The sequence below is a fragment of the Falco rusticolus genome, chromosome 1 (assembly GCF_015220075.1).
Source record: "Falco rusticolus isolate bFalRus1 chromosome 1, bFalRus1.pri, whole genome shotgun sequence".
Lineage (NCBI taxonomy): Eukaryota > Metazoa > Chordata > Aves > Falconiformes > Falconidae > Falco > Falco rusticolus.
In genome coordinates, this window is record NC_051187.1 from 51,305,788 (window position 1) to 51,326,297 (window position 20,510).

General features: G+C 43.1%; 1 protein-coding gene across 7 annotated transcripts in view; it reads left to right on the forward strand.

Moving 5' to 3' along the window:
* HERC3 (HECT and RLD domain containing E3 ubiquitin protein ligase 3) overlaps window positions 1-20,510 on the forward strand; it is a 55,532-nt gene that overhangs the window by 25,864 nt on the left and 9,158 nt on the right. For 3 of the 7 annotated variants that reach the window (XM_037379153.1, XM_037379171.1, XM_037379163.1), the window contains exons 5-21: window positions 547-768; window positions 3,130-3,221; window positions 4,238-4,368; window positions 4,947-5,107; window positions 5,613-5,689; window positions 6,464-6,588; window positions 7,141-7,200; window positions 9,592-9,703; window positions 10,417-10,606; window positions 12,307-12,470; window positions 12,997-13,110; window positions 14,392-14,415; window positions 14,505-14,594; window positions 16,100-16,270; window positions 16,909-17,052; window positions 18,392-18,558; window positions 19,691-19,757. In XM_037379153.1, coding sequence (XP_037235050.1) covers window positions 547-768; window positions 3,130-3,221; window positions 4,238-4,368; window positions 4,947-5,107; window positions 5,613-5,689; window positions 6,464-6,588; window positions 7,141-7,200; window positions 9,592-9,703; window positions 10,417-10,606; window positions 12,307-12,470; window positions 12,997-13,110; window positions 14,392-14,415; window positions 14,505-14,594; window positions 16,100-16,270; window positions 16,909-17,052; window positions 18,392-18,558; window positions 19,691-19,757 — 2,111 coding nt within the window. The other 4 variants (XM_037379178.1, XR_005102987.1, XM_037379188.1 and 1 more) reach the window with 4 other exon arrangements.

The following is a 20,510-nucleotide window of genomic DNA, read 5'->3' on the forward strand; positions in this document are numbered from 1 at the left end:
TGCTGTAATTTTGCACAGTGTCCAAGATAGCTTATTTCTGCATAATAAACCAAGGACGTCCCTGTCCCAGCTGCTTTCAGGCCAAATGGGAGGCTATAAAATGGATCAGGTACCATGAATACTAAAGAGCTTTGCCAGTACTGTCAAGAAAGAAAACGTTACACACAGGCCACCCACTGTCTCACTGGTGAATGATAGCAGGAACACTTAAAGACTTTCCATCTTCATGTAGAGAAATGTGTGTAATTTCTTCATGTTGAAATTATCCTTGGTATTGCTCTTACGTGTGCAACATGTGGACTGTTCTTCATTACACTGTTAACAGCAGTCCGATGCTGTATTTTGCACTTAGTTACATGTCTGCTTATTTTTCTGGTGGCTTCAGACTGTGCTTTCATTTTAGCAAAGAATGTCTTGATTTTTTTTTTTTCCCTCCATCATGAGGCTTGGGTGGGAGCAAAGCCCCCAGCACTGGTTCTTGTTCACTTCGACAAACTTGCTTTTCTGTTGACCGGCTTTTACTCTGTTCTCTTTCTTTCCTTGCAGATGGCCAGTTCTTCACATGGGGGCAGAACAGCTATGGTCAGCTGGGCTTGGGCAAAGAATGTCCCTCCCAAGCCAGTCCACAACGTGTCAAGTCTCTTGATGGGATCCCTTTGGCTCAGGTTGCTGCAGGTGGAGCCCACAGTTTTGCCCTCTCTCTCTCAGGAGCTGTGTTTGGCTGGGGGAAGAACAGCTCAGGACAGCTGGGACTAAGTGATGAACGAGGTATTAAAATTATGCTCCTGGGTGAAAGAAGGATGGACTTCTCTTTTTGCATTGATGGTATATTTTCACTGACCAGATGTGTAACCCTCAGCAACTCCTCTTGGAAGGAGAGGGCAGAGGAACAGTCTCTGGTGGGCTCTACAGGCTCTTCGTACTTAGTAGGAACAGAAACAACTTTTCCCCTTGTGGATGTTAGTGGAAGTGAGGAAGGTCAGAAAGATGTTTCAAATGTGAGTGTTAACATGCAGGCATCAAAGGAAGTGCATGTATTGCTTTCTCTTCTTAAAAATGCTTTGTCCTTACTTTGTTTGAAGTTGGTGCGGAGCAAAGGCTCTCACTGTGGAACATCAGGCTGAACCCATCCCCTTGCTTGCCAACATTTTTGACTGGTGAGCATCTATATGCTACAAAATGATGGCAACACAGAGTATCTCAGTATTGTAAAATGTTGTCTAGTTTATTTGTTACACAATTTTCTAGACATACAGGGCCAATGGTAGTTTTTTTCAGGTGGCCATGTTGAGTGAAGCCTAGCCATCAACAGACTTAAAATACTACTTATAAATGAGACTGAAGAGTGGTTGTGACATTACCGCTAGTGTGAAAAGCCCGGGTCTCCTCTGCTTGTTGTTAACACATTCTTAACTTTTTGCAAAGGCGAGTGAGTGAAAGATTTTCTCTGGAGCTCCAAATCAACATCTTTATTGTTTTCTGCATGATGGCTGAGTAGCTTTAATTATTTAGGCAAGTTACTGAGTGTGGATGTGATACCTAGCATACGTGGGTAATTTATTTTGCTTGGGTGAGCGTGAGATGTATGTATTTGTAAATGTTATGTTGCATAATGTAGCATATAAACACTGTACGTTGCAAGAGAAAAGTGTTACCTCACATTTTGTGTCCCTGTAATGGAATAATGCATTTTGACAACCCACCCTACCACCTGAAACTTACTTAAAGCAATTACTCAAAACCAGCCTGTAGTTTAGCAGAGAAGGCTCATATGTTGTATGTGCTGTTTCATCTTGCTTTACACTTTTAGAAACGGGAAACACAATTGTAAGACTTGTGGCACGTTTTGTGTTCTCTCAAAAATGCTTCAGATCTATTCTCTTGTATCGTACGTAAGCTAGAGCTGATCTGCTATAAGAGCAGCGATGGTCTTTCTACGCAGACTGGCAGATAAATGCTTCTAATTTCAACAAAGCTGCAGTTTATACGTGAGAGGCTTGCTTTGACTTGGTGCTAATCTTAAATGAACATAGAAAGGGCATCTGCTTGTGGGGCTGTGTTGGCCAGGGTTCATAATCTGCTTACATGGCACTGTAGTAAATACTTGATATTTATGGTAAGTGAATCATGGTAAGGCAGCGTGAATTGTACTTAGTGAACAGCAAAGTCTACAAACACGAGTATTCTGCAGCACTGTTACTTAAACAATTATGCTGTAGAGATAAGTGAAATTCCTGTCAAAATAAAGATCAAAGTGCTAAAACACAAATCAAATGAAAAATTTGCTCTCGTTTCTAAATCCCTGAAATTGTGACCATTTTCCTTTCACTACCCAGAAAAAAGCACCTGTCAAATCCTTGGGTGAGAGTCTTAAAAACTGGACAACTGCTCTAGGTAGGAACCCGATTTTTTGTTGGTATGAAGTAAGCAGCTGCTCCCCTTAATGTCCAACTGTTTTGAGGTACCTGCTGCTCCTTGAAATGTTTAGCTTTTATTTTTACATAAGTAAAACATGTAACCTTGCTTAGTGTAGTCATCCTCAGGAGACCCACTTTTAATGATTAGAATGTCAGAGTGAAGGAGAAAAGCATCATTTAACGGTTGACAGTGATTAGCCTTTGCAAGTAGGAGGATCTTCTTAAAGGATGACAACAGAAGGGAGGCAGGCATTTAAATACACCTTGGGACTCAGCTTGTTCTGTGTGTGGTGCTAGCGTCTCCCATGTGTCAGGATTGTTCTGTATGGGAAAGGTCTAAGCAAGGGTTTGGAACAAACGTTTGCAGTCATCAGTGAGGAGACTGGAACAGAGCATGAGGCCGAAGGCAGGCATAGCTAGGCCGCACTCATCACACCTCCCAAAAACTGCAAGTGCATCTTGAGTTTGTACAAGGTTCTCAATATGAGCATTCTTGCTCTGGACAATTTTCTTTGAGCCAGGACAAATCTTTTAAGAATTGGAGGGGGAAAAGCAGCAGTGAAGCACTCAAGTACGTGGGTTTTCCCCCCCCCCACATATTTTTTTTTTCATTGCACACGTAGACCACATCTGAAAATCAGATTGCCAGTGGCTTTCTCAGACACTCATGTTTGTGTTTATGAAACAGCTCCTTTATTTGTCTTCAATGCAGACCGAGAATCCCCTTGCCATGTGAAGCTGTTGCGGTCTCAGAAGGTTGTTTACATCAGCTGTGGAGAGGAACACACAGCAGTTCTGACAAAGGTAAAGATGCTTACCTGGGAACACTGCCTGCTGTTGATGGTTTCACGTTAGTTTCCTGGGTAATAGTGAAAAGAACAGGTTGACTTACTGTATCCCATCCAACCCCAGTGCAGGAAACTAAATGGAAAGTGTAGTCTTACTATAACTGTCATTGCCAACATGATTCATTGCTGTTTTTGAAGATGAAGATGTTGATAATCCATGACAATGAATAGTAAAACTCAAGTGAATCGCTCAAAGAGATTAGATTTGAGCAAGAAAAAAATAATTAGCAAATATACATCCAAGGGGTTGAAAATAGTGTTTTGTTGGAAGATAAACAGAGTGTGATATTGTGCATCAGAATGAAATGCAAGTCAAAACAAATGAGTGTTTAAATGAAACATTAGTAGTCACTCACAGCACTTACAAGAGGTTTTCAGTTCTGAGCCTGCTGTTTCCCAATGGTGTATAGTTTAGTGGACAGAGGACAGGGCTGGGATTTGGAAGATCACTGCTCAGTTTTGTCTTGCCTCTGCCACTTCCTAGGTGTTCCTTCATTTTTTGGTGCCTCAGTGTTTTCCACTGTAAAATGAATTAAACAGCTGGGTTTGGGATTCGTGTGGGGAAGAACACCACTGTAGATTAGTTCTGTAGAAGCTCTGGTTCAGAGAAAAAGCTCACGGTCTTTTTGATCAGCAGCTGACAAAGATGGATGTAAAGTGCTGTGGAAATGGGTGCTACTCAGCTGTGTTTAAACCTGCTGGGGTTTCAGACTCATCTGGTGGTGGTCGTGGTGGCGGTGGGAAGCTTGTCTAATGTAGACATACCTGAAGATAATTCTGTTACTCTCTGATGGGTGACAAGGTAGTTTATTTGGAAGCTGCATTAGCAGAGCCCAAGTTTCTTTTCTGAATCCTTTGGAAATCCTCAGCAATCTCTGCCTAAGCTTGGGCTCGTACTGAAACTGGAGTCGGAGATGCACTGCTGGGTTATGGGTCCCTAAATGGAGAATATGCTGTTTGATTTGCTAACAGAGTGGAGGGGTGTTCACGTTCGGTGCAGGTTCCTGTGGGCAACTGGGACATGACTCCATGAATGATGAAGTGAACCCCCGAAGAGTTCTTGAGCTAATGGGCAGTGAAGTATCCCAAATCGCTTGTGGCAGGTGAGTCCTGTATGCAGACAGAAATTTTCTTTGGTGGTGGTTAGTGCTAACACTGAGTCTTGTAAATAGTCTCGCTTCTGTATCCTATGTGTCAAAACTAACTTACATTTTACTTCTCATGAGAATTTTAAGACCCTCTAAAGGAGGCTTTTTTTAATTGGGCTTGTTCCCTGGTAACAGATACCTTTACATCTTAATTCAGCAAGATTCAATAAGAGCAGCAGCCCCTTTGGTTACAAGTTTGCAGCCTTTTTCATAAAAAGGGTTAGGAACACTGGTGCTGTGTTGTTGCCTTTTGATATATACAGGCTTAGCAAATGACTAAGCTAATTCTGTGAGCCTGATACCAGCTGTATACATGCTGGCTTTAGCTGCCCTTTGTCACTTCCCTAAAGAGCTCCATCCCATAAACTGGTGCCATCAGGTGGCAAAACCTGAGCATTGGTGCTGATGTAAAGACTGCTTTGCACCGGCTTCTGGCCTAGGGGAACAGAGAATAAGTTTTAGGCTGTTTGTGGTTTGTTTGTTTTCTTTTAATGTTAAACAAGGCCCAAACTTTGTACCCATCTCTGTTCCAGACATCACACTTTAGCCTTTGTGCCTTCCTCAGGAATGATCTATGCATTTGGCTGTGGAACAAGAGGCCAGCTGGGAACAGGGCACACTTGCAATGTTAAGTGTCCCTCTCCTGTCAAGGGTCACTGGGCAGCCCACAATGGGCAACTCTCAGGGAAACCTGGTACGTACTGTGCACCGCTTGGAGTCGCAGATGGACATAAATGATTTCAGTTCACTCATCGCTGTCTAAAGGCGTCTTGACATTGTTCTGTGAAAGTTCTTGAATTGGCAAAAGAAACCCGTCCTGTCCCAAATGCACTATGGTGATTACTGGGTGACCTCTGTTAATGCGTACCCTCTCCCTTTCTCTTTTCATGGTAGAGATAACATCTGGCGATCTTGAGCCTTCTGAAATGGTACTAATACTGATTTCAGAAGGATTTGGTTTCTCTTTAAAACCCTCATTGCAGTTTAAAAATTGCAACTTTCCCTCCTGCCAGGCCCTCTGTATCTCTCAAGAAAGGTCAACGGTGCTTGAGTTCCAGCTGATTTCAGCCTGGTCTTCAAGAGACCCAGGTGCCTCCTTGTAGTGTAAAGCCTGAGAGGCTGGCAGTGCAAACGTGGGGAAAAGGCCCAGCAGGAACTTGCATTCATCAGCCTCTAACACAACTGTGTCTCTTCAACAGATGCCTGTAAATACCACATTGTTAAACATATCTTCTCTGGAGGAGACCAAACATTTGTGCTTTGCTCGGAATATGAGGTAAATCAAATCAAGTATCTTCTCAAGTCTGCTCCCTTGTCCCAGCCTTCACAATGCATCTCTCGTTTTGGCAGTATCTCTGGCAAATGAGGCGTTGCTTTGGAGTCCATTCCGCCTTACGACCCTTACCAGTGATGGCAGTTGTTACAGGGACCGAAAACTGTTTTAGCTGTGGCTGAAAGTTGCCTTCCTTTAGCGGCACGTTGGAGCCGTTGGGAAGACACCGATTTCAGTTTGATCCGCAGGGAGGGGAGTCCAGTCGCCTTTGCAGATTGGAAGTGAGGGGCTGCTCTCCTCCTGAGACAGTGGGGTCCCCACGATTAGAGTGTAGGGCCGTGAACCAAAGACACTGGGGTTTTGTCAAGATGTGCTGGATGGAGGGCTGAATGCTGAATTGGGTTTTCTGCTTCTAACTTCTTTCAAGAAGTTTTTGACATGCTTTTTTGAGGCATGGAAATAAGTCTAGAATAAACGTACTGTGCCTGTAGTTATATGTGGTGGTATTTAAGAGGGCTTTGATGCATTTAAGGAAATTATATTTTTGTTTTTCCTGTTCCTCTTTTTAAAATGTATTTGATGGTGATCTTGGGTTTCTTTCCATACCTTCCTATGCCTTTCGTTTTGCACTCCTCAGTAATGCCACAACGGCCTAACCAAACCTGTTCAGAGACCACACTAAGGAAGCTCTCAGTTATATATAGAAAACGGAGATTATGGATAAGAAGGAATTGTTTTACAAGCCTTGTTTTTGCTGAAATCTGTATCTTCTCACAGAATTCCTTGCCTGCTGATGATTTCCGGACCATAAATGAAACACGTTACACCTGTTTAATAAATGATGAAACTATAGATGTCTGGAGGCAAAAGCTTTTAGAAAAGAACAGTTCTAATTCTGTCAAGTAGGTATTGTGGCACTGGATAAGCCTTTTGTTGAAAGTTTTATTTAAATAATTTTGTTGGCTTCCGTGCCATGTTTTCACTTGAAATGTAGCAGCCTTTTCAAGTGTCGTTCTTGGTCATTTTGAAGGGGAGGACAATTGCCAGTCACAAGGCTGCCAAGTTAGAGCTTTTTGAGCAAAACCGGAAGAATTTGAGGCTGCCTCAGAACATTGCAAATGGTGGGTGGGGAAATGGATTTTAAAGGTATCCTTCATCCTGTGCTTAGAGTTCATGAAAAGCAGCAAGAACTTGTGAACAGACTTATTAAATTCCTTCCCCTGTGTGCCTGCCATGAGAAGGGCAGAGTAGGTGGAAAGGAGGCAGTGCTAACATCCCCCCTTTCAAGAGGGATGTTACATGATCCTGAATAAACTGCTTAACCCCTGTGGCTCTGAAGGGCCGATCCTGACCTTGTTTCCCATAGAAGGAAGGGAAGAGAGCTGAAGAGGTTTGCTGGGACATCTGTTCATCACCTCTATCTCTCTTTTCTTTTGTCTTCCTGCTGAAAACAGTAATGTTGTTCAGATACTGTCCTCAGCTGCCTGCTGGAATGGAAGCTTCTTGGAGAAGAAGTAAGTGGCAAACTTACAGAAGTGTGGCTTTCCCTTGAGGCAGGCTGGAATACCTTTACTTCACTCGCTGCTACTGTGGGATTTCATTTTTCTGATCAGACAGGAGACAGGAGCAGAGAGCATCCACTAAAGTAGTGGGTGATCAGAGCTGGGTAAGGAAGGCAGAAGGTCTAAAAGTACATGGTGAGTGTACTGTAAGTGGCACCAGATTCCTTGGAGCTGTCACAATGTTTTCCTTATGAAATGAATATCAACATCTTTAAAATGAGGGAGAGGGGTAGGAATGTGACATTAAGGGAAATGAGTGATGCCAGGCATCTGAATAGTAGTGTCTTACCTAGCTGATCTGGCTGGTGCATGTGCAGGTACACTTCAACACAGGCTGCTCTTAAAAAGTACATCTGGGGCAGCATGGAAGCACTCTCCTTTTAGGTGACATCAGTTGTGGAAAGGTTTGTGCTCCTGCTTACAAAAGCAGGAATCTCAAGTGGGTGTAACCAACAACAGGTGGTGACAAGGATGTAATATGCGTAGCTGAGTCAAGGGCTGTGGGTGGGGAAGGGTTGTGTTGGCCGTGTCTGTAAATGTTGGAGGTAACGGCATAAGGTGAGGAGGAGAAATCTATGGTGATGTGATGAGTAAATGACCTGTAACTAGGTGAAGAAAAGCTTAGTTACTCTGAGTAATCCTTGAGTAATATTTTCCAAGAGCAACTTGAAAAAGAGAACAGCTTACTCATTCTTGCGTTTTTCTGCTTGTCCAATGGTTTCTTCTCTAGTGGTGTGACAAGGCAGTGTGTTACTCCATCAGGAGAGTTGTGTCATGTTGGTTTAAAACACTTGTTGAGGTATCCACGTTGTAGAGTCACTGTACATAGTCCAACATCTCCTTTGAATGTGGAAGTGGAGTTTGACTTCATCACCCCCGTGCAGTTCTCCTTCCACTTTAGTGATGCCCTGGCTAGTGCAGGACTTTTACAGAAAATCTTTGACAAACCGAATGATAGAATTTGAAGCCACCATACACTGAGATGAGGCTGTATTTAACAACGTACCGCTGTGTGTGAAGTCTCATGTCATTGCCCTAGTATATCCCTCCAGTATCCTAATGCCATATAGGCCTGTTTGCAGTATGGCATTGTGGTACCCAGGGTTAGATGGAAAAGTGGCTTTTCTAGGGCTGTGTGACTGGGCACGCTCCAGTATGGCTTCTGCACGTCACAGCCTGAAGTGCTTTGTACCACAGTGAGACTCGGAGGTGCGATTTCCAGCCTGGTGCCATTCTGCTGCAGCAGGCTGGCCTTAAGTTCTCGTGTTGTTACAGTCACACCAGCCAACCGACAAATGCATCCCATCTTTAATAGATAACTTTTCCTTAGATTTCCTTAGATTAAGACCGTGTCTTAATCCAGCACGGTCTCAGATGAGTAGTGACGGACTTGGGAAATCCTTGAGGTCAATGGAATTTTAGCAATGACTTTTTTTTCCTAGTGACTGAAAAGTTTTGGCTGTAGCTTTCCTGCAGACAATGGTGCTGAGAGCCTCTGCTGCAGATGCTGATCCTGCTTTAGATGCTGAGCAAGCTGTCTTACCTGCTGGATTGCACATTCAGTGTTGCTAGATCTGGCTGTTAGACTGTTGTCCTCCGCAGGCTTGCCTTCATTATCCGTCCTACGCCCGTAGCCTGAGTAAATTGCAGCCTTTCAAGCGCAGCAGAAAGTGTGATAATACAACCATCAATCAGAAAAAGGAGGGGTGACAAAGGAAAATAATTAGGCTGTAGCTTCAGTTGTGCTTTCTCGTAGCACATCTTTGCTACAACTAAAGACCATGTGAAGACCGTTGTCAGCTGTACTGTGTTTTGATTGTGACCATTGTTTAGTTTTAGAAAAATTGAGAGTGGAATTACCGAAAAGCTGCTCTGAATGATCTTCCCGTTTTCTTGTGAAAACCCTCATCTGCTGTCCCCTTGCAGAGCAGTCAGGTGTCATCTTACGTATCAGCCTTCCCTTTCTTACTGGGTGTGATTAAACAGATTTTGTTGTAAAAGTAGCGTATGGAAGACAGCATAGAAGATCCTGACATAGATGATACATATTTTACAGATTTTTAAGCAACCTGGCCTGTCTAGGCAGGCTCTTAGGTCAGTGAAGGAGGCTTGGGGGAGTCAGAGGCTTTGATAAAGTGTTTCTCTGCGAGACCCGGGGGGGTTCAGAAGGGAGAGTTGTCCATCTTGTCTTTAGCAAGAAGATTCCAACTTCCGCGTTATTTCTAGTCTGATAAATTCCCTAGAGGTCATTCCTCCATTGCTTGCTCTCAGGACATGCCAATACATGGGTAATGGTGTCTCTTTCTTAAACTTATGCCTGTCTGTCTGGGATTTTTTTTTAAGAATTGACGAACATTTTAAAACCAGTCCGAAGATCCCAGGGATTGATCTGAACTCCACCAGAGTGCTGTTTGAGAAGCTGATGAACTCCCAGCACTCCATTCTACTAGACCAGGTATTGCACTTCTGGGGTCTTGTGTGTTTGGAGGGGGAAATAAAGGCTTTGTCCTTCTGTACCATGCAAGTAACAGCAGATTTTTTTTGGGGAAGGGTTGTACTGCATATCTGCAGGCCAGATCCTTCATGGTATCAATGGATGCTTCTCCATTGACCTGGGCAGATTTTCACTTTCCCAGAATGTGTCTGTAAGACTTGATTTTAAAAACAAGGTTTATCTCATGGCATTTAATATGTGAAATGGCTGCTGAAATGAATCCTGTGTATGTTATACTTGTAAATAATGACTATGTACTCATTTGGTGCCTGTCAGGAGTAGAGTACTTTATGGTTATAAAACTTATTCTAAGGATTTTTTTTTCCCCAAGTGCAGAGCTGTGGGATAAAATCATTTATGTTCCCCATGCCATTTTTTAGCTATATTTTTATAGCTTTTTTACTCTGGGTTTGACTTTTATAGCAGGGGTGTGACCTTAGCAAGAGGGGTTAACTAAACTCTAGCCAGCCCTGGAAAAACCTATCCAAACATTCATGCATTTTGGAAAAATTGGAGTTTAGCCCTGTCCTATGGAGTCTTTTTAAGAGGTTGCCAGGAAAAGCTGTCAAGTCCACCCATTCTGAACATGCTCCAGTTCATCAGTTCTCACGCATCTGCATTGTTAGGTGCTCTATCGCCCAGGGTAAGTTGTCTTTTCTCTTGTTTTCTGCTAGATACTGAAGAGCTTTGAAAGTTTTTTGATTCCTCAGCTGTCCAGCTCACCACCAGATGTCGAGGCAATGAGAATCTATCTGATTCTTCCCGAATTCCCACCCTTCCAAGACTCCAAGTATTATATCACGTTAACGCTTCCTCTAGCAATGGCTATCCTGCGCCTAGACACCAACCCCAGCAAAGTTCTCGGTAAGAGGCTGGCACTTCGGGTGCATGTTGCTCTCAGTATCCAACTGGGACACAGTGTTGCCTTGAGGTTTTTCAGTCATGTTTTTGTGTGGGTTTAATTTTTCTATTCTGTTATAACGCCTGCAATGATAATTGGGTATTATTTGTGATACAGTGTTATAAAGCAGTCGCCTCTAAAAAGCAGCTGGGAACCAAAAGAACTCAAGGAATCCTCCCCCAAAACCTGTGTTCCCACGTAAAAGGATTATAAGCATAAAATTTGAATTTTAAACATGAACTGTGAGGAAATGAAGAATGTGCCACGCGGGTAAGATATGGGAAGTTAGTTACAATAGTGTAAAACTTACAGTGTTGTGGATAATAAATGAGAAAAAAATCAAGTTAAGAATTGTTTTAATTTAGAAGTAAAATACCATTTCAAAGAACTCTTACTATGGAGGTTTATCCAATTTACCTTATTGAGTTTGCCTACATTCAAAGACTCTGTTCCAGAGAAATTTGCATGCCTCTCTGTGAACACGAACTTTATATATCATGAAGATTAAATGATCTTACTCTCTTAAATTTAATCAGACATTGTCACATTAGAATCTGTTTTCTGTATAAGTTAAATAAAAGTATATGCTAAATATATTATAAAGTTACTTTGCCCTGTATAAGGGGCAGAAAAACCTATTGGCTGGTCTGTGACCAAGCTGAACACCCCACCTCTTGTACTTCGGAATATTCTCATTTCTACTAAAATTTTTTCCTTTGAGCTCATTTTAAGCTAAGCAGCACGTGTGCTGCTCAATAATTGTTACTCATGTTTGCTAAGCTATTACTTTTCTTGTTGCCTTATTCTGTTTCTTAAGGTTGTCTGATACGAAATCTCATAATTGTGTAAAATGTTATGTAATGCATTCAGACCTCCAGGAGCATTGTTACGGTGAAATTTATTTTGAGGTTTAGTAATATTTTTTTTATTCAAAGAGGCTTTGGAACCGAGTTTCCTCCTCTACTCGGGGTAGTCCACTGTGATTGTTAGCATACAGAAATGTAAAGGATTCTCATACTTTTGCCTGCCAGAATATGGTTTTGTGTTGACACTTTGAGAGGATAAACTGGTGTTTGTTTCTAACAGTTGACATGATGGTTTCCCAGGCTCCAGCTTCTACTTTGCAGGTGGATTGGTTCTAGCAAAGAAGCTAATAGTCAGGGTCCCTTCAGAGGAGAGGTAAGGGTTACCTGCCCTTGGCAGGAAAGAAGTCAGCCTTTCTAAGGAGGGGGCATTTCAGGCCTTTGGTGCAGATGTGCCAGGAGACCTGCTGGGACACCTGCTAGGAAAGTAAGTGGTGCTACAGAGAACTGCCCAGGCAGCTGCTTTCTTACCATACATGAGAACCAGTAGTCTGCCTGCAAGATCAAGTGTCTTGAACTGAAACTTGAAAAACTTTGAATTCAGGCTCCCACACCGATCAGGGATTGGGGCTGGGAAGTGGCTAGGGTGGTTGTATGAGAATGGAAGGGGAAAAGCTTTTTAGTTTCTGTTATCTAGCTGACTCCTAGCTCACTTTCCTATTCCTACAGTTAGGACAGAAATAAGGAAATTTTTGAAACAATCTTCAGGTGTGTTCTCCTAAGTTCAGCTGTAGCCTCCTATTTAGAGGTTACTCTGGCCTTTAGTTCAGGATTTGTATTGATGTTCTTCTGCTTTCCAGATAACTGGTGGTCTCAAGTGTGCCCAAGATACTTCCTCAGGCTAGTGGACCTCTATAAAGGTGCGGTGGTTTATCTCCTCAGTGGAAGAAAGACGCTGTTGATCCCGGTCCTGTTCAGTAGTTACATTACAGCTGCTCTCAGACTGCTGGAGAAACTCCACAAGGTAAGAGGAAAGCCTGGGGGGTGTGTTGGCTCAAGATGATTCAGCCTTGTCTGCCCTTTGTTGATTGGCAGGGGCAGAGTGGTCATGGCCCTGGCTTGTGAGCTGTGTCATTGTCCACTGAGTCACCACATGGGTAAGATGTTAGTGGTTTTCCTGGATTCAAGACGCTTGAAGGTTGTTAGTCCTGGCTCAAACACTAGGGAAAAAATTACCCTAAAGACTGCTCCTGCGGAGCCACCAGACTGCCTGCACTTGTGGCATCACCAGTACCTGTCCCTTGATGCTTTCTGTTACCACTGTGTTGGTACTGGGTAGTCCTGGTGAGGATGAGAAGGAATTAAAATAAGTCAGAAGTTTATCTCTATTCTTCTTGGCTTTTACTGAAGTGTAATAGACCATGTGATTTTGCAAGACTTCCTGGGTCCTATTGGTGCAAGCTGCTGTAATTGATTTTATGAAAGCAAACCTGCGTGTTCTAAAATGCTGAATATATCCATGTTTTAAAAAAGGTTGTTTTCTTCACTAGGTAAATCAGAAGGTTAAACACATAGAATATGATAAGTTTTATATCCCTGAGATTTCCAGCTTGGTGGACATTCAGGAGGATTATCTCATGTGGTTCTTACATCAGGCTGGAATGGTAAGAGGTTTTATGTATAGTCATGAAATAGCTGTCCATGTTTGTCTCTCTGGTTGTAGATCTCTATTTTTAATATCCTTAATGGGTGTAATATATTCGGTATAGGAGTTACCTGTATGTTAAGTATCTCAGATTTGGGTACTCGGTGGCTTGACAAAGTTGACTTAATATAAGGCTGTCAGAAGAGCTAGACCTTAACGTTTAACAAGCGCTTGCAACAGTTTCTGATTATTTATGTGAATTTCACTCAATCCTTACACAAGGTGATTAATTCAGTCACTGCTGGATCCTTTTAATGTAATCGAGACCTCAGGAGCCAAATCCTGTATTCTAAAATTATAATTTTTACCCTTTACTTCTGCTGTTTAGGCAGGTTTTGTGAATAATGTAGCCAGTGATCTTAAAATGTTGCTCTGTAAGAGGAGGCAGTGTGGCGTTCTGGCTAGGGGGCTGAACCAAGACTCAAGAGATGTGGGTTCTGTTCCTGGCTCTTCCAGTAACCTGCTGGGTGATCTTGGGTAAGACCCTTCACCTCTTTTATGCCTCACTTTTCCATCTGTAAGAAAGGAAATAACTAAACTGAGGGCTGGAATGTGCTGTGTAGGAACTTTGTGAGATTACTAAATTATAGCAAGGGAAGGAATCCCAAGTGTGAGAAAACACCAAAAAACCATCAGCCCGGGGATGCTGCAAGAGTAAAACCTGACTGTAGCAAGAATTTTTGTGTGTGTGTGTGTTCATGGACTTTCTAAATGTTGCGTGTGCTGTGTCCCCTGTCCCCTGCTTTCCATCATTTAAATAGTGCTGCTTTGTTTAGTGAGCAGAACAATAAAATCCTGACTCAAATTTATGTAACAGTGATAGTTAAAAATAGTTGAAAATGGTTTAAAAATGTATTGATGTGGCTACTGAGAAGAGTAATTTGCATTGCCGGAGTGGTCTTACATTGTTATGTTGCGGCCTTATGGTCTCTCCTGTTTTGCATGGCCTCTGCTCTGGGTCTAGTTTTCTTGTTTTTCTTCAGGAAAGTAAATTTCATCTAGGGCAGGCTAACACAGGCTTCTGTGCTGGTTAATTTTCTTAGTTTGTTCAAATCTTCTATTAGACTTGTGCATTTTCTTAAGAAGGAAGTTCCCATGCTTTTCTTAAAGAGGAAAAACTGGGTTTGTTGAACCCAGAGGAGAAAAAATTTTCTTTGGGTCACCTTTGAACTAGTCCATCCCCTAAAAAAGACACGAAATAAAGAGTAAAATATTTTTGTATTTCTTTTTTCCTTCACAGAAAGTAAGACCATCTATCATGCAGGTGAGAAAATTGTTTTTCATGACTTTTATTTAAATAAAAGTGCTATGGAAGCTGTACATAGGGAACCAATCTGCCTGCCTTTCTTGCAGGATGCTGTGACACTCTGTTCTTATCCTTTCATCTTTGATGCTCAGGCTAAGACCAAGATGTTACAGACAGATGCAGAGCTGCAGATGCAGGTAATCCTTCTCTCTCCCAATTTTCCCTCCCACTTCACTTTCTCTGCCTTTTGCCTTGGTGCTGCAAGGGAAGGTGTTCACTGGGAGTTAGTGTGTGCAGCATTTTATTGTTTCGGTGATACGGGAGAGCAGATTAGCTGGAGAACCTCTTTGCCTGGGCTATTTCAGAGGCAGTGCTCGGTGTCTTTCACTTCAAAACGTTAGGTAACATCAGAACTGCTAGATGTACGTGTGGTGGAAATTTAAACTGTATAGGGAAGGAGTACTTGCTTATTTTATGAGAGTCCAAGGATAAGAAGTAAGGTGAGATCTCAAGAGTTGTAAGGCTGGAAAAGCAGACAAACTTTTAGGTAAGTGGGCACTTCTTTCAAGTTTCTCTGGTGCAGGAGGAGTGGTTGTGAGAAGTGAGGGTTGAAGACCAGTTCCTGACACTGTTCGTGGTTGCAAGCAGCAGCTGCCAGCAGCTCAGCTCTCCGGGAGCGTATTGGCAGCAGGGTGCTGAGCTCCAGCACCGTTACCCTGCAGGTGGCAGCCGAGCCAGCTCACAGCCCGGCTGGGGCAAGGACAGCTGGCCCCTGGGCTCAGCTTCTCTGTAGCTGCTTGGACACACAGGGCACCGCCAGGCAGAGATTGCTCAGCCCACACTCAAAAGCTGGAGTTACCTCCTCACAGCACTGCACTGCTCACAAGCTGGGCAGCTGAAAATACACACAAAAGGGTGACGAAATGAAAGCAGGGGAAGGTATCTACTGTACCTTGGCAGGACAGCAGGCTGGTAAAGGTTTTGCCACCCCGAGAGATAGGGTCTTTATGAAGACAACCACTTAGTCCAAAGAAATCAGTACTTCTGTGAGTGCTGAAATGGAGGAAGCGTGGTTTCCAGTGGATTTTTGTCTCAGGTTTAACCCACTTTTAAACTGAACTTAGAAATGTGAATTTCCCATTTGCTATGAACAGTGCATGAAAATGAATATACTGTGTGTGGTCAAAGATTTGCCTGGACTTTGTGCCTTACTGGACTCCAGAAAATCCATGTACATGAGAACTTTGAGTTGTGTGCAGTTGGGTTCCCTGGTGCCTTGCCAGGTGTGGTTGTCAGCTGGCTCCTTGCTTGGTATGTTAATAACACTGCTTTCCCTCATGGACCGGGTGACTCTTACCGGGGTGTGTTTGCACTGAGTTCCTTGACTTAATAAGAGCATGAATAAAGCCTCTTTTCCCTACCCACCTGCCTAACATCAAAAAACATTCAGGAATTTGATCTCTCTGATTCATGAAATTTGAGCAGCAACGAGGGGACTCAGCAGGTGTTGGTGTGGGAAATGGCATACAGGTAGGTGTACAGGCACACATACTTGTACAGGGTGGGTATGTAATCCTTGGGGAAGCCAGGCTAAAAGAGTAAGGGAGAAAGGAACACCAGGCATATAGTTGTTAATAGTTTTCTTTCCATAGGAGGAAAGGAGCTGAGCAGTGGCTGGTTTTCACCCATCTCTTATTTTCAGGTTGCAATAAATGGTGCAAATTTGCAGAATGTCTTCATGCTTCTCACCCTGGAGCCTCTGCTGGCCAGAAGCCCTTTCCTGGTACTTCATGTTCGCAGGAGTAACTTAGTCGGTGATGCTTTAAGGGAGTTGAGCATCCATTCAGACATTGATTTGAAAAAGCCTCTTAAAGTAAGTTCCCCGCCCCCCCCCCCATCTTTAGCATCCTCTCATCCAGCTGACACTTCTGCAGCCTTTCAGCTGTTCACGTTACTACTTCTGCAGTGTACAGTGGCTTCTCCATAGGTATAGCACACGGGGACACTTGATCCAATCAGTGCAAGGGTTGAGTCTTTCTCCTCTCTGACTCCTGGAGTGTTTTGGCGGTGGACAGCTTACAAGAAGACAAGCGGGGGGTTGACACTCTCTTCCTGATGCGTCTAATGTATAAGGGGCAGGGAGGAAACAGTTCTATATTGTGCAGCCTCTGTTTTGTTCTTCTGCAGGAACAGGCCACTTAGAGATAAAACATGTCCTACTCTGAGAGGTTGCCACAAAATTCAGCAGCTGCTGCCATGTTTCTGCTTTGGTTGTTGGGAGGACGGGTGGTTATTTACTATTTGCATAAGGAGTTAAACATTTTCAAAATACCTGATTTGCCCCCTCATTCCCTTTCCCTCCTTGCCAGCAGAGCACTGGGACAGGTTCATGGGTTGCAGTGGGTTTGGGCACGTTAAGATGAATCCCTTTGCGTGGCTCACCATTAGAAAGATGTCTGATTCACGTAGTCTCAGCTCTGCATCCCCGTTACTGACCTGCTTTTTCTACAGGTCATCTTTGATGGTGAGGAAGCTGTTGACGCTGGAGGAGTGACAAAGGAATTTTTCCTCCTGTTGTTGAAAGAGCTCCTCAACCCCATCTATGGCATGTTCACTTACTACCCAGAGTCAAACCTGCTGTGGTTTTCAGACACGGTAAGTCCTTGCCTTCTATACATGCAGGTTGAAACATTACGCTGCATTTGAATGACAAGAAAGTTAGTGGCAAACTGTTGGAAAGAAATGATCTTCCTCTCATTTCCCACCCGCGCCACAACGTGAGCTCTGTTTTCAGCCAGCCTAAATTAGCGCAGGTCCGTTAACTTTAGCAGAATGGTGATGGTTGTGCCTCTTAAGCAGCTGGCTCTTTCTCCTGATTCTTATCCCCATAATAAAACTTCTGTTAACTATCAGCTGATGGTTAATACAACTCTTATTATCATGAATGTGATAATCATGTGCTGTTTTACAGAACTAGAGGTTTGGGTTGCAACGACATTAGAATTCTGTGGTTCCCTTGCTGTTCATGTAATTGCAACCAATCCACTTACTGACGCATCACTATCGCCTTCAGGGTCTAAACTTATTAATGCTTTATGTGAGGGAGCTCTTCAATGGCAAGAAATGCTGTTTGTACTGACGGTTGGTTGGTTTTGGAAGACTGGAATGCAAATTCTGTACCTGTCAGATAGCATTATGCTGGAAGTGGTGGGTTATGTCCTTTTTCCTTCACCTTCCTAGGTAGCAAGGTGGGGAAATGATGTTGTCGGTCTTCCCTTAAGGTGTGGCTGCCATGGTGGGGTTCTTGATTTATTAATTATATTTTACAAGGAAGGAAATTACATGGTACCTTTTGTAATTTATAAACAGTATTACAGAGCAATCGCTGGTTATGTCAAGGCTATAAAACCAAGTCTTTTGATGCTAAGAATGATGACAGAAAGCACTGAAAATGAGTCAGATATTTACATCACTTAACGCAGATACAGGCAGACAGTCTGTGACTGGCATGCCAGTGTGAGAGTAACCATGTGAAGGAATGCAGGGCAGTGTACCAACACCTGTGTTGGTGTATTTGCCTGAGTGGCACTGTGATTTGCATAATAAATAAGCTTTTAATCGAAAATAGGATGGGTGATAGGGAGAGAATTGTTAACACGTTCCCTTGCAGCACATAGACAGCACACATCAAAGCGTTGTTAATGTCTAAATGCAGAGGTATGTGAAAAGGAAATAAAAGGCAGATAAAGCGGAAAGCAGCTGTTGCTGTTTCCACAGCTAATCATGGCTTACAAAAGTAATAGGACTTGGTTTCTGAATCTTCGTTTTTGTGCCAGTCTCCAGCAAGGAATTCACAACCCAACTGGGACCTGATGGGAGCTCTCAGCTGGAAAAGCAGTTGAGTTGGCTGGTTGCTTAGTGCGTGGGGGAAAGGGTACCGTGCGTTGCACCAGTGACTCTGTCTCATCAGGATTTTCTCTGTGTGGTTTTGCAGTGTTTTGTAGAACACAACTGGTTTCATTTGATTGGCATCATATGCGGTCTTGCAATATACAACTTCACAGTGGTAGACCTTCACTTTCCCTTGGCTCTGTACAAAAAACTCTTGAATGTGAAGCCCTGCCTAGAGGATTTGAAGGAGCTATCCCCTACAGAAGGAAGGTATGAAAAATCAAAGTTGCAGCCTTTCTGGGAAGGGAAACCATCCAGCTGAGAATCAGGAATGCCAAACTGGGTAAAAGCTGTTCAATAAAACATCTCCCAGTCCTTTTGAGTGACTGGTTCAATTGGGGGCCGGGGGGGGGGGGCTGTGATCCTAGCAGGTACATAAGCCAGTGGTGATTTTAATGTAAGGCTTCTCTCCCACTAGTTACTGGATCCATTTGCTTAGACTCTAACCTCTGTACCCACCTTTCTGACCCCCGGAAACTGGGTATTGACACAGCCAAAAGATACCTACCACGCTCCTTTGAAAGCAGGGCTGGGGGGACCTCTCCCTCCACTCCGTGGTTGCATGCGTGGTCCCAGATCCTAGTCTCAGCCTCTCCCCTCAAGCCAGGCTTGGGTTAGCAAGCAGTTCCACTCCACGTCTCGTGGTGTAGGACTGTCCTATCCCTGTAATTCTGACCTGCTGTCATGCCGGAAAGAAGTTGAATGGAATGAAGGAATGACTTTTTCTAAACGGCCTATTGAATATTTTCTAATAATTGCGTGGGGATATTGGTTGCCTCTGACACTGAGCAGCTAAGATCCTACTGTCTGCTGACTTTTTTTTTTTTTCCTTCTGAGTTGCTGCCTGATTTATCCACACAAAGTGACAGCTCTATTTTAACAATAATGAGGTAAAAGGCCGGGAAGACAGCAGCAGGATTTTGAGGGATAGGAGAAGAATATTTTCTGCATGATGGGGATACAGACATAATCCGCCACCCTCTGTTCCTCCACTCCATCAGACTTCTGCGTGGTGATGGCATAAATATTTAGCAGTCCTTAAGAACTAAAAATGTAATTCTATTGTAAGGCCAGGATCATTAAAGGGGGTCCATGTACTAGGTATGCATGGGCTGCACTGATAACTTGTGTGGACTGGCATCTGTCCTGCTTCTAACAAAGCACCTTTACTTGAGGTGTAGTTATTTCTTACTCCTTCAGGTGGCTCGGAGCTTCTCTCTTGGAATCCTGTTACCCAGATGTATGATGCTGTTTACTTCTGCTGAATTCCTTTTCCCCTTTAGATGTATAGCTTTCTGAATCTTTGATTTCTTTTTCTCATTTTTCTCCACCTGTTATGTAGGAGTCTTCAGCAACTTTTGGATTACCCTGGGGAAGATGTAGAAGAGACATTCTGCTTGAATTTTACAGTAAGACGCATTTAACATATCAGCTCTGTGACTGTTATGGTACAGTTGAATCTACTTATTTGTGTGTATTATGGTTTATTCCAAACTATATTCCTGCAGTACACCCCCCATGATAATGTTAAAAGTCAATGTTAAAATACTTTGTCATCTCCCGTGTTCTTTTGTTAAGTGGTCATGAAAATTGAGCTTGTAAGTAGATTAAACTGACTGGTTTTCAGAATAGCCTTGTTGTCACTGTGGCATGTGACTTAAATGCCAGTGGCCCACTTGTCACACTAGACAGTAAGAAGTAGATGAGTAAATCCTCCTTGAAAATGGAAGTTAGGTTTTGACATCACTGGGTCAATTCTTGAAATGCTAACACAATTTAGAATTTTCATTGCTGTCATAGTATTAATATTTTAACTTGAAAATTTATTTTTTTGTTGGTCAGACTTCGAGAAGCAAAATGCTGGAGGCTGTTGCTAGGAGGCATGCTGAGGTAGTCAGCTCTCCCGTGCTACTACAGCAGTAAAAGAATCTTTCTCTAGCTAGTAACCTAGGTGCTCTAGTTTCTATTACACAGTGGAGAGTCCCTGAAATTAAGAGTTTGATCTTGATGTACGTTGGAATATCAGGTATGTCCCTTGACACATGCAAGCATTTGGAACCTTACAAAGATTACGGCATCGTTATTCTCCGAGCTGGTTTCCTCTGACTCGGGCAGGGCAAGGGCTTCCATCTTCCCGTGTCTCTGTCTTAAAGTTCTGGTGC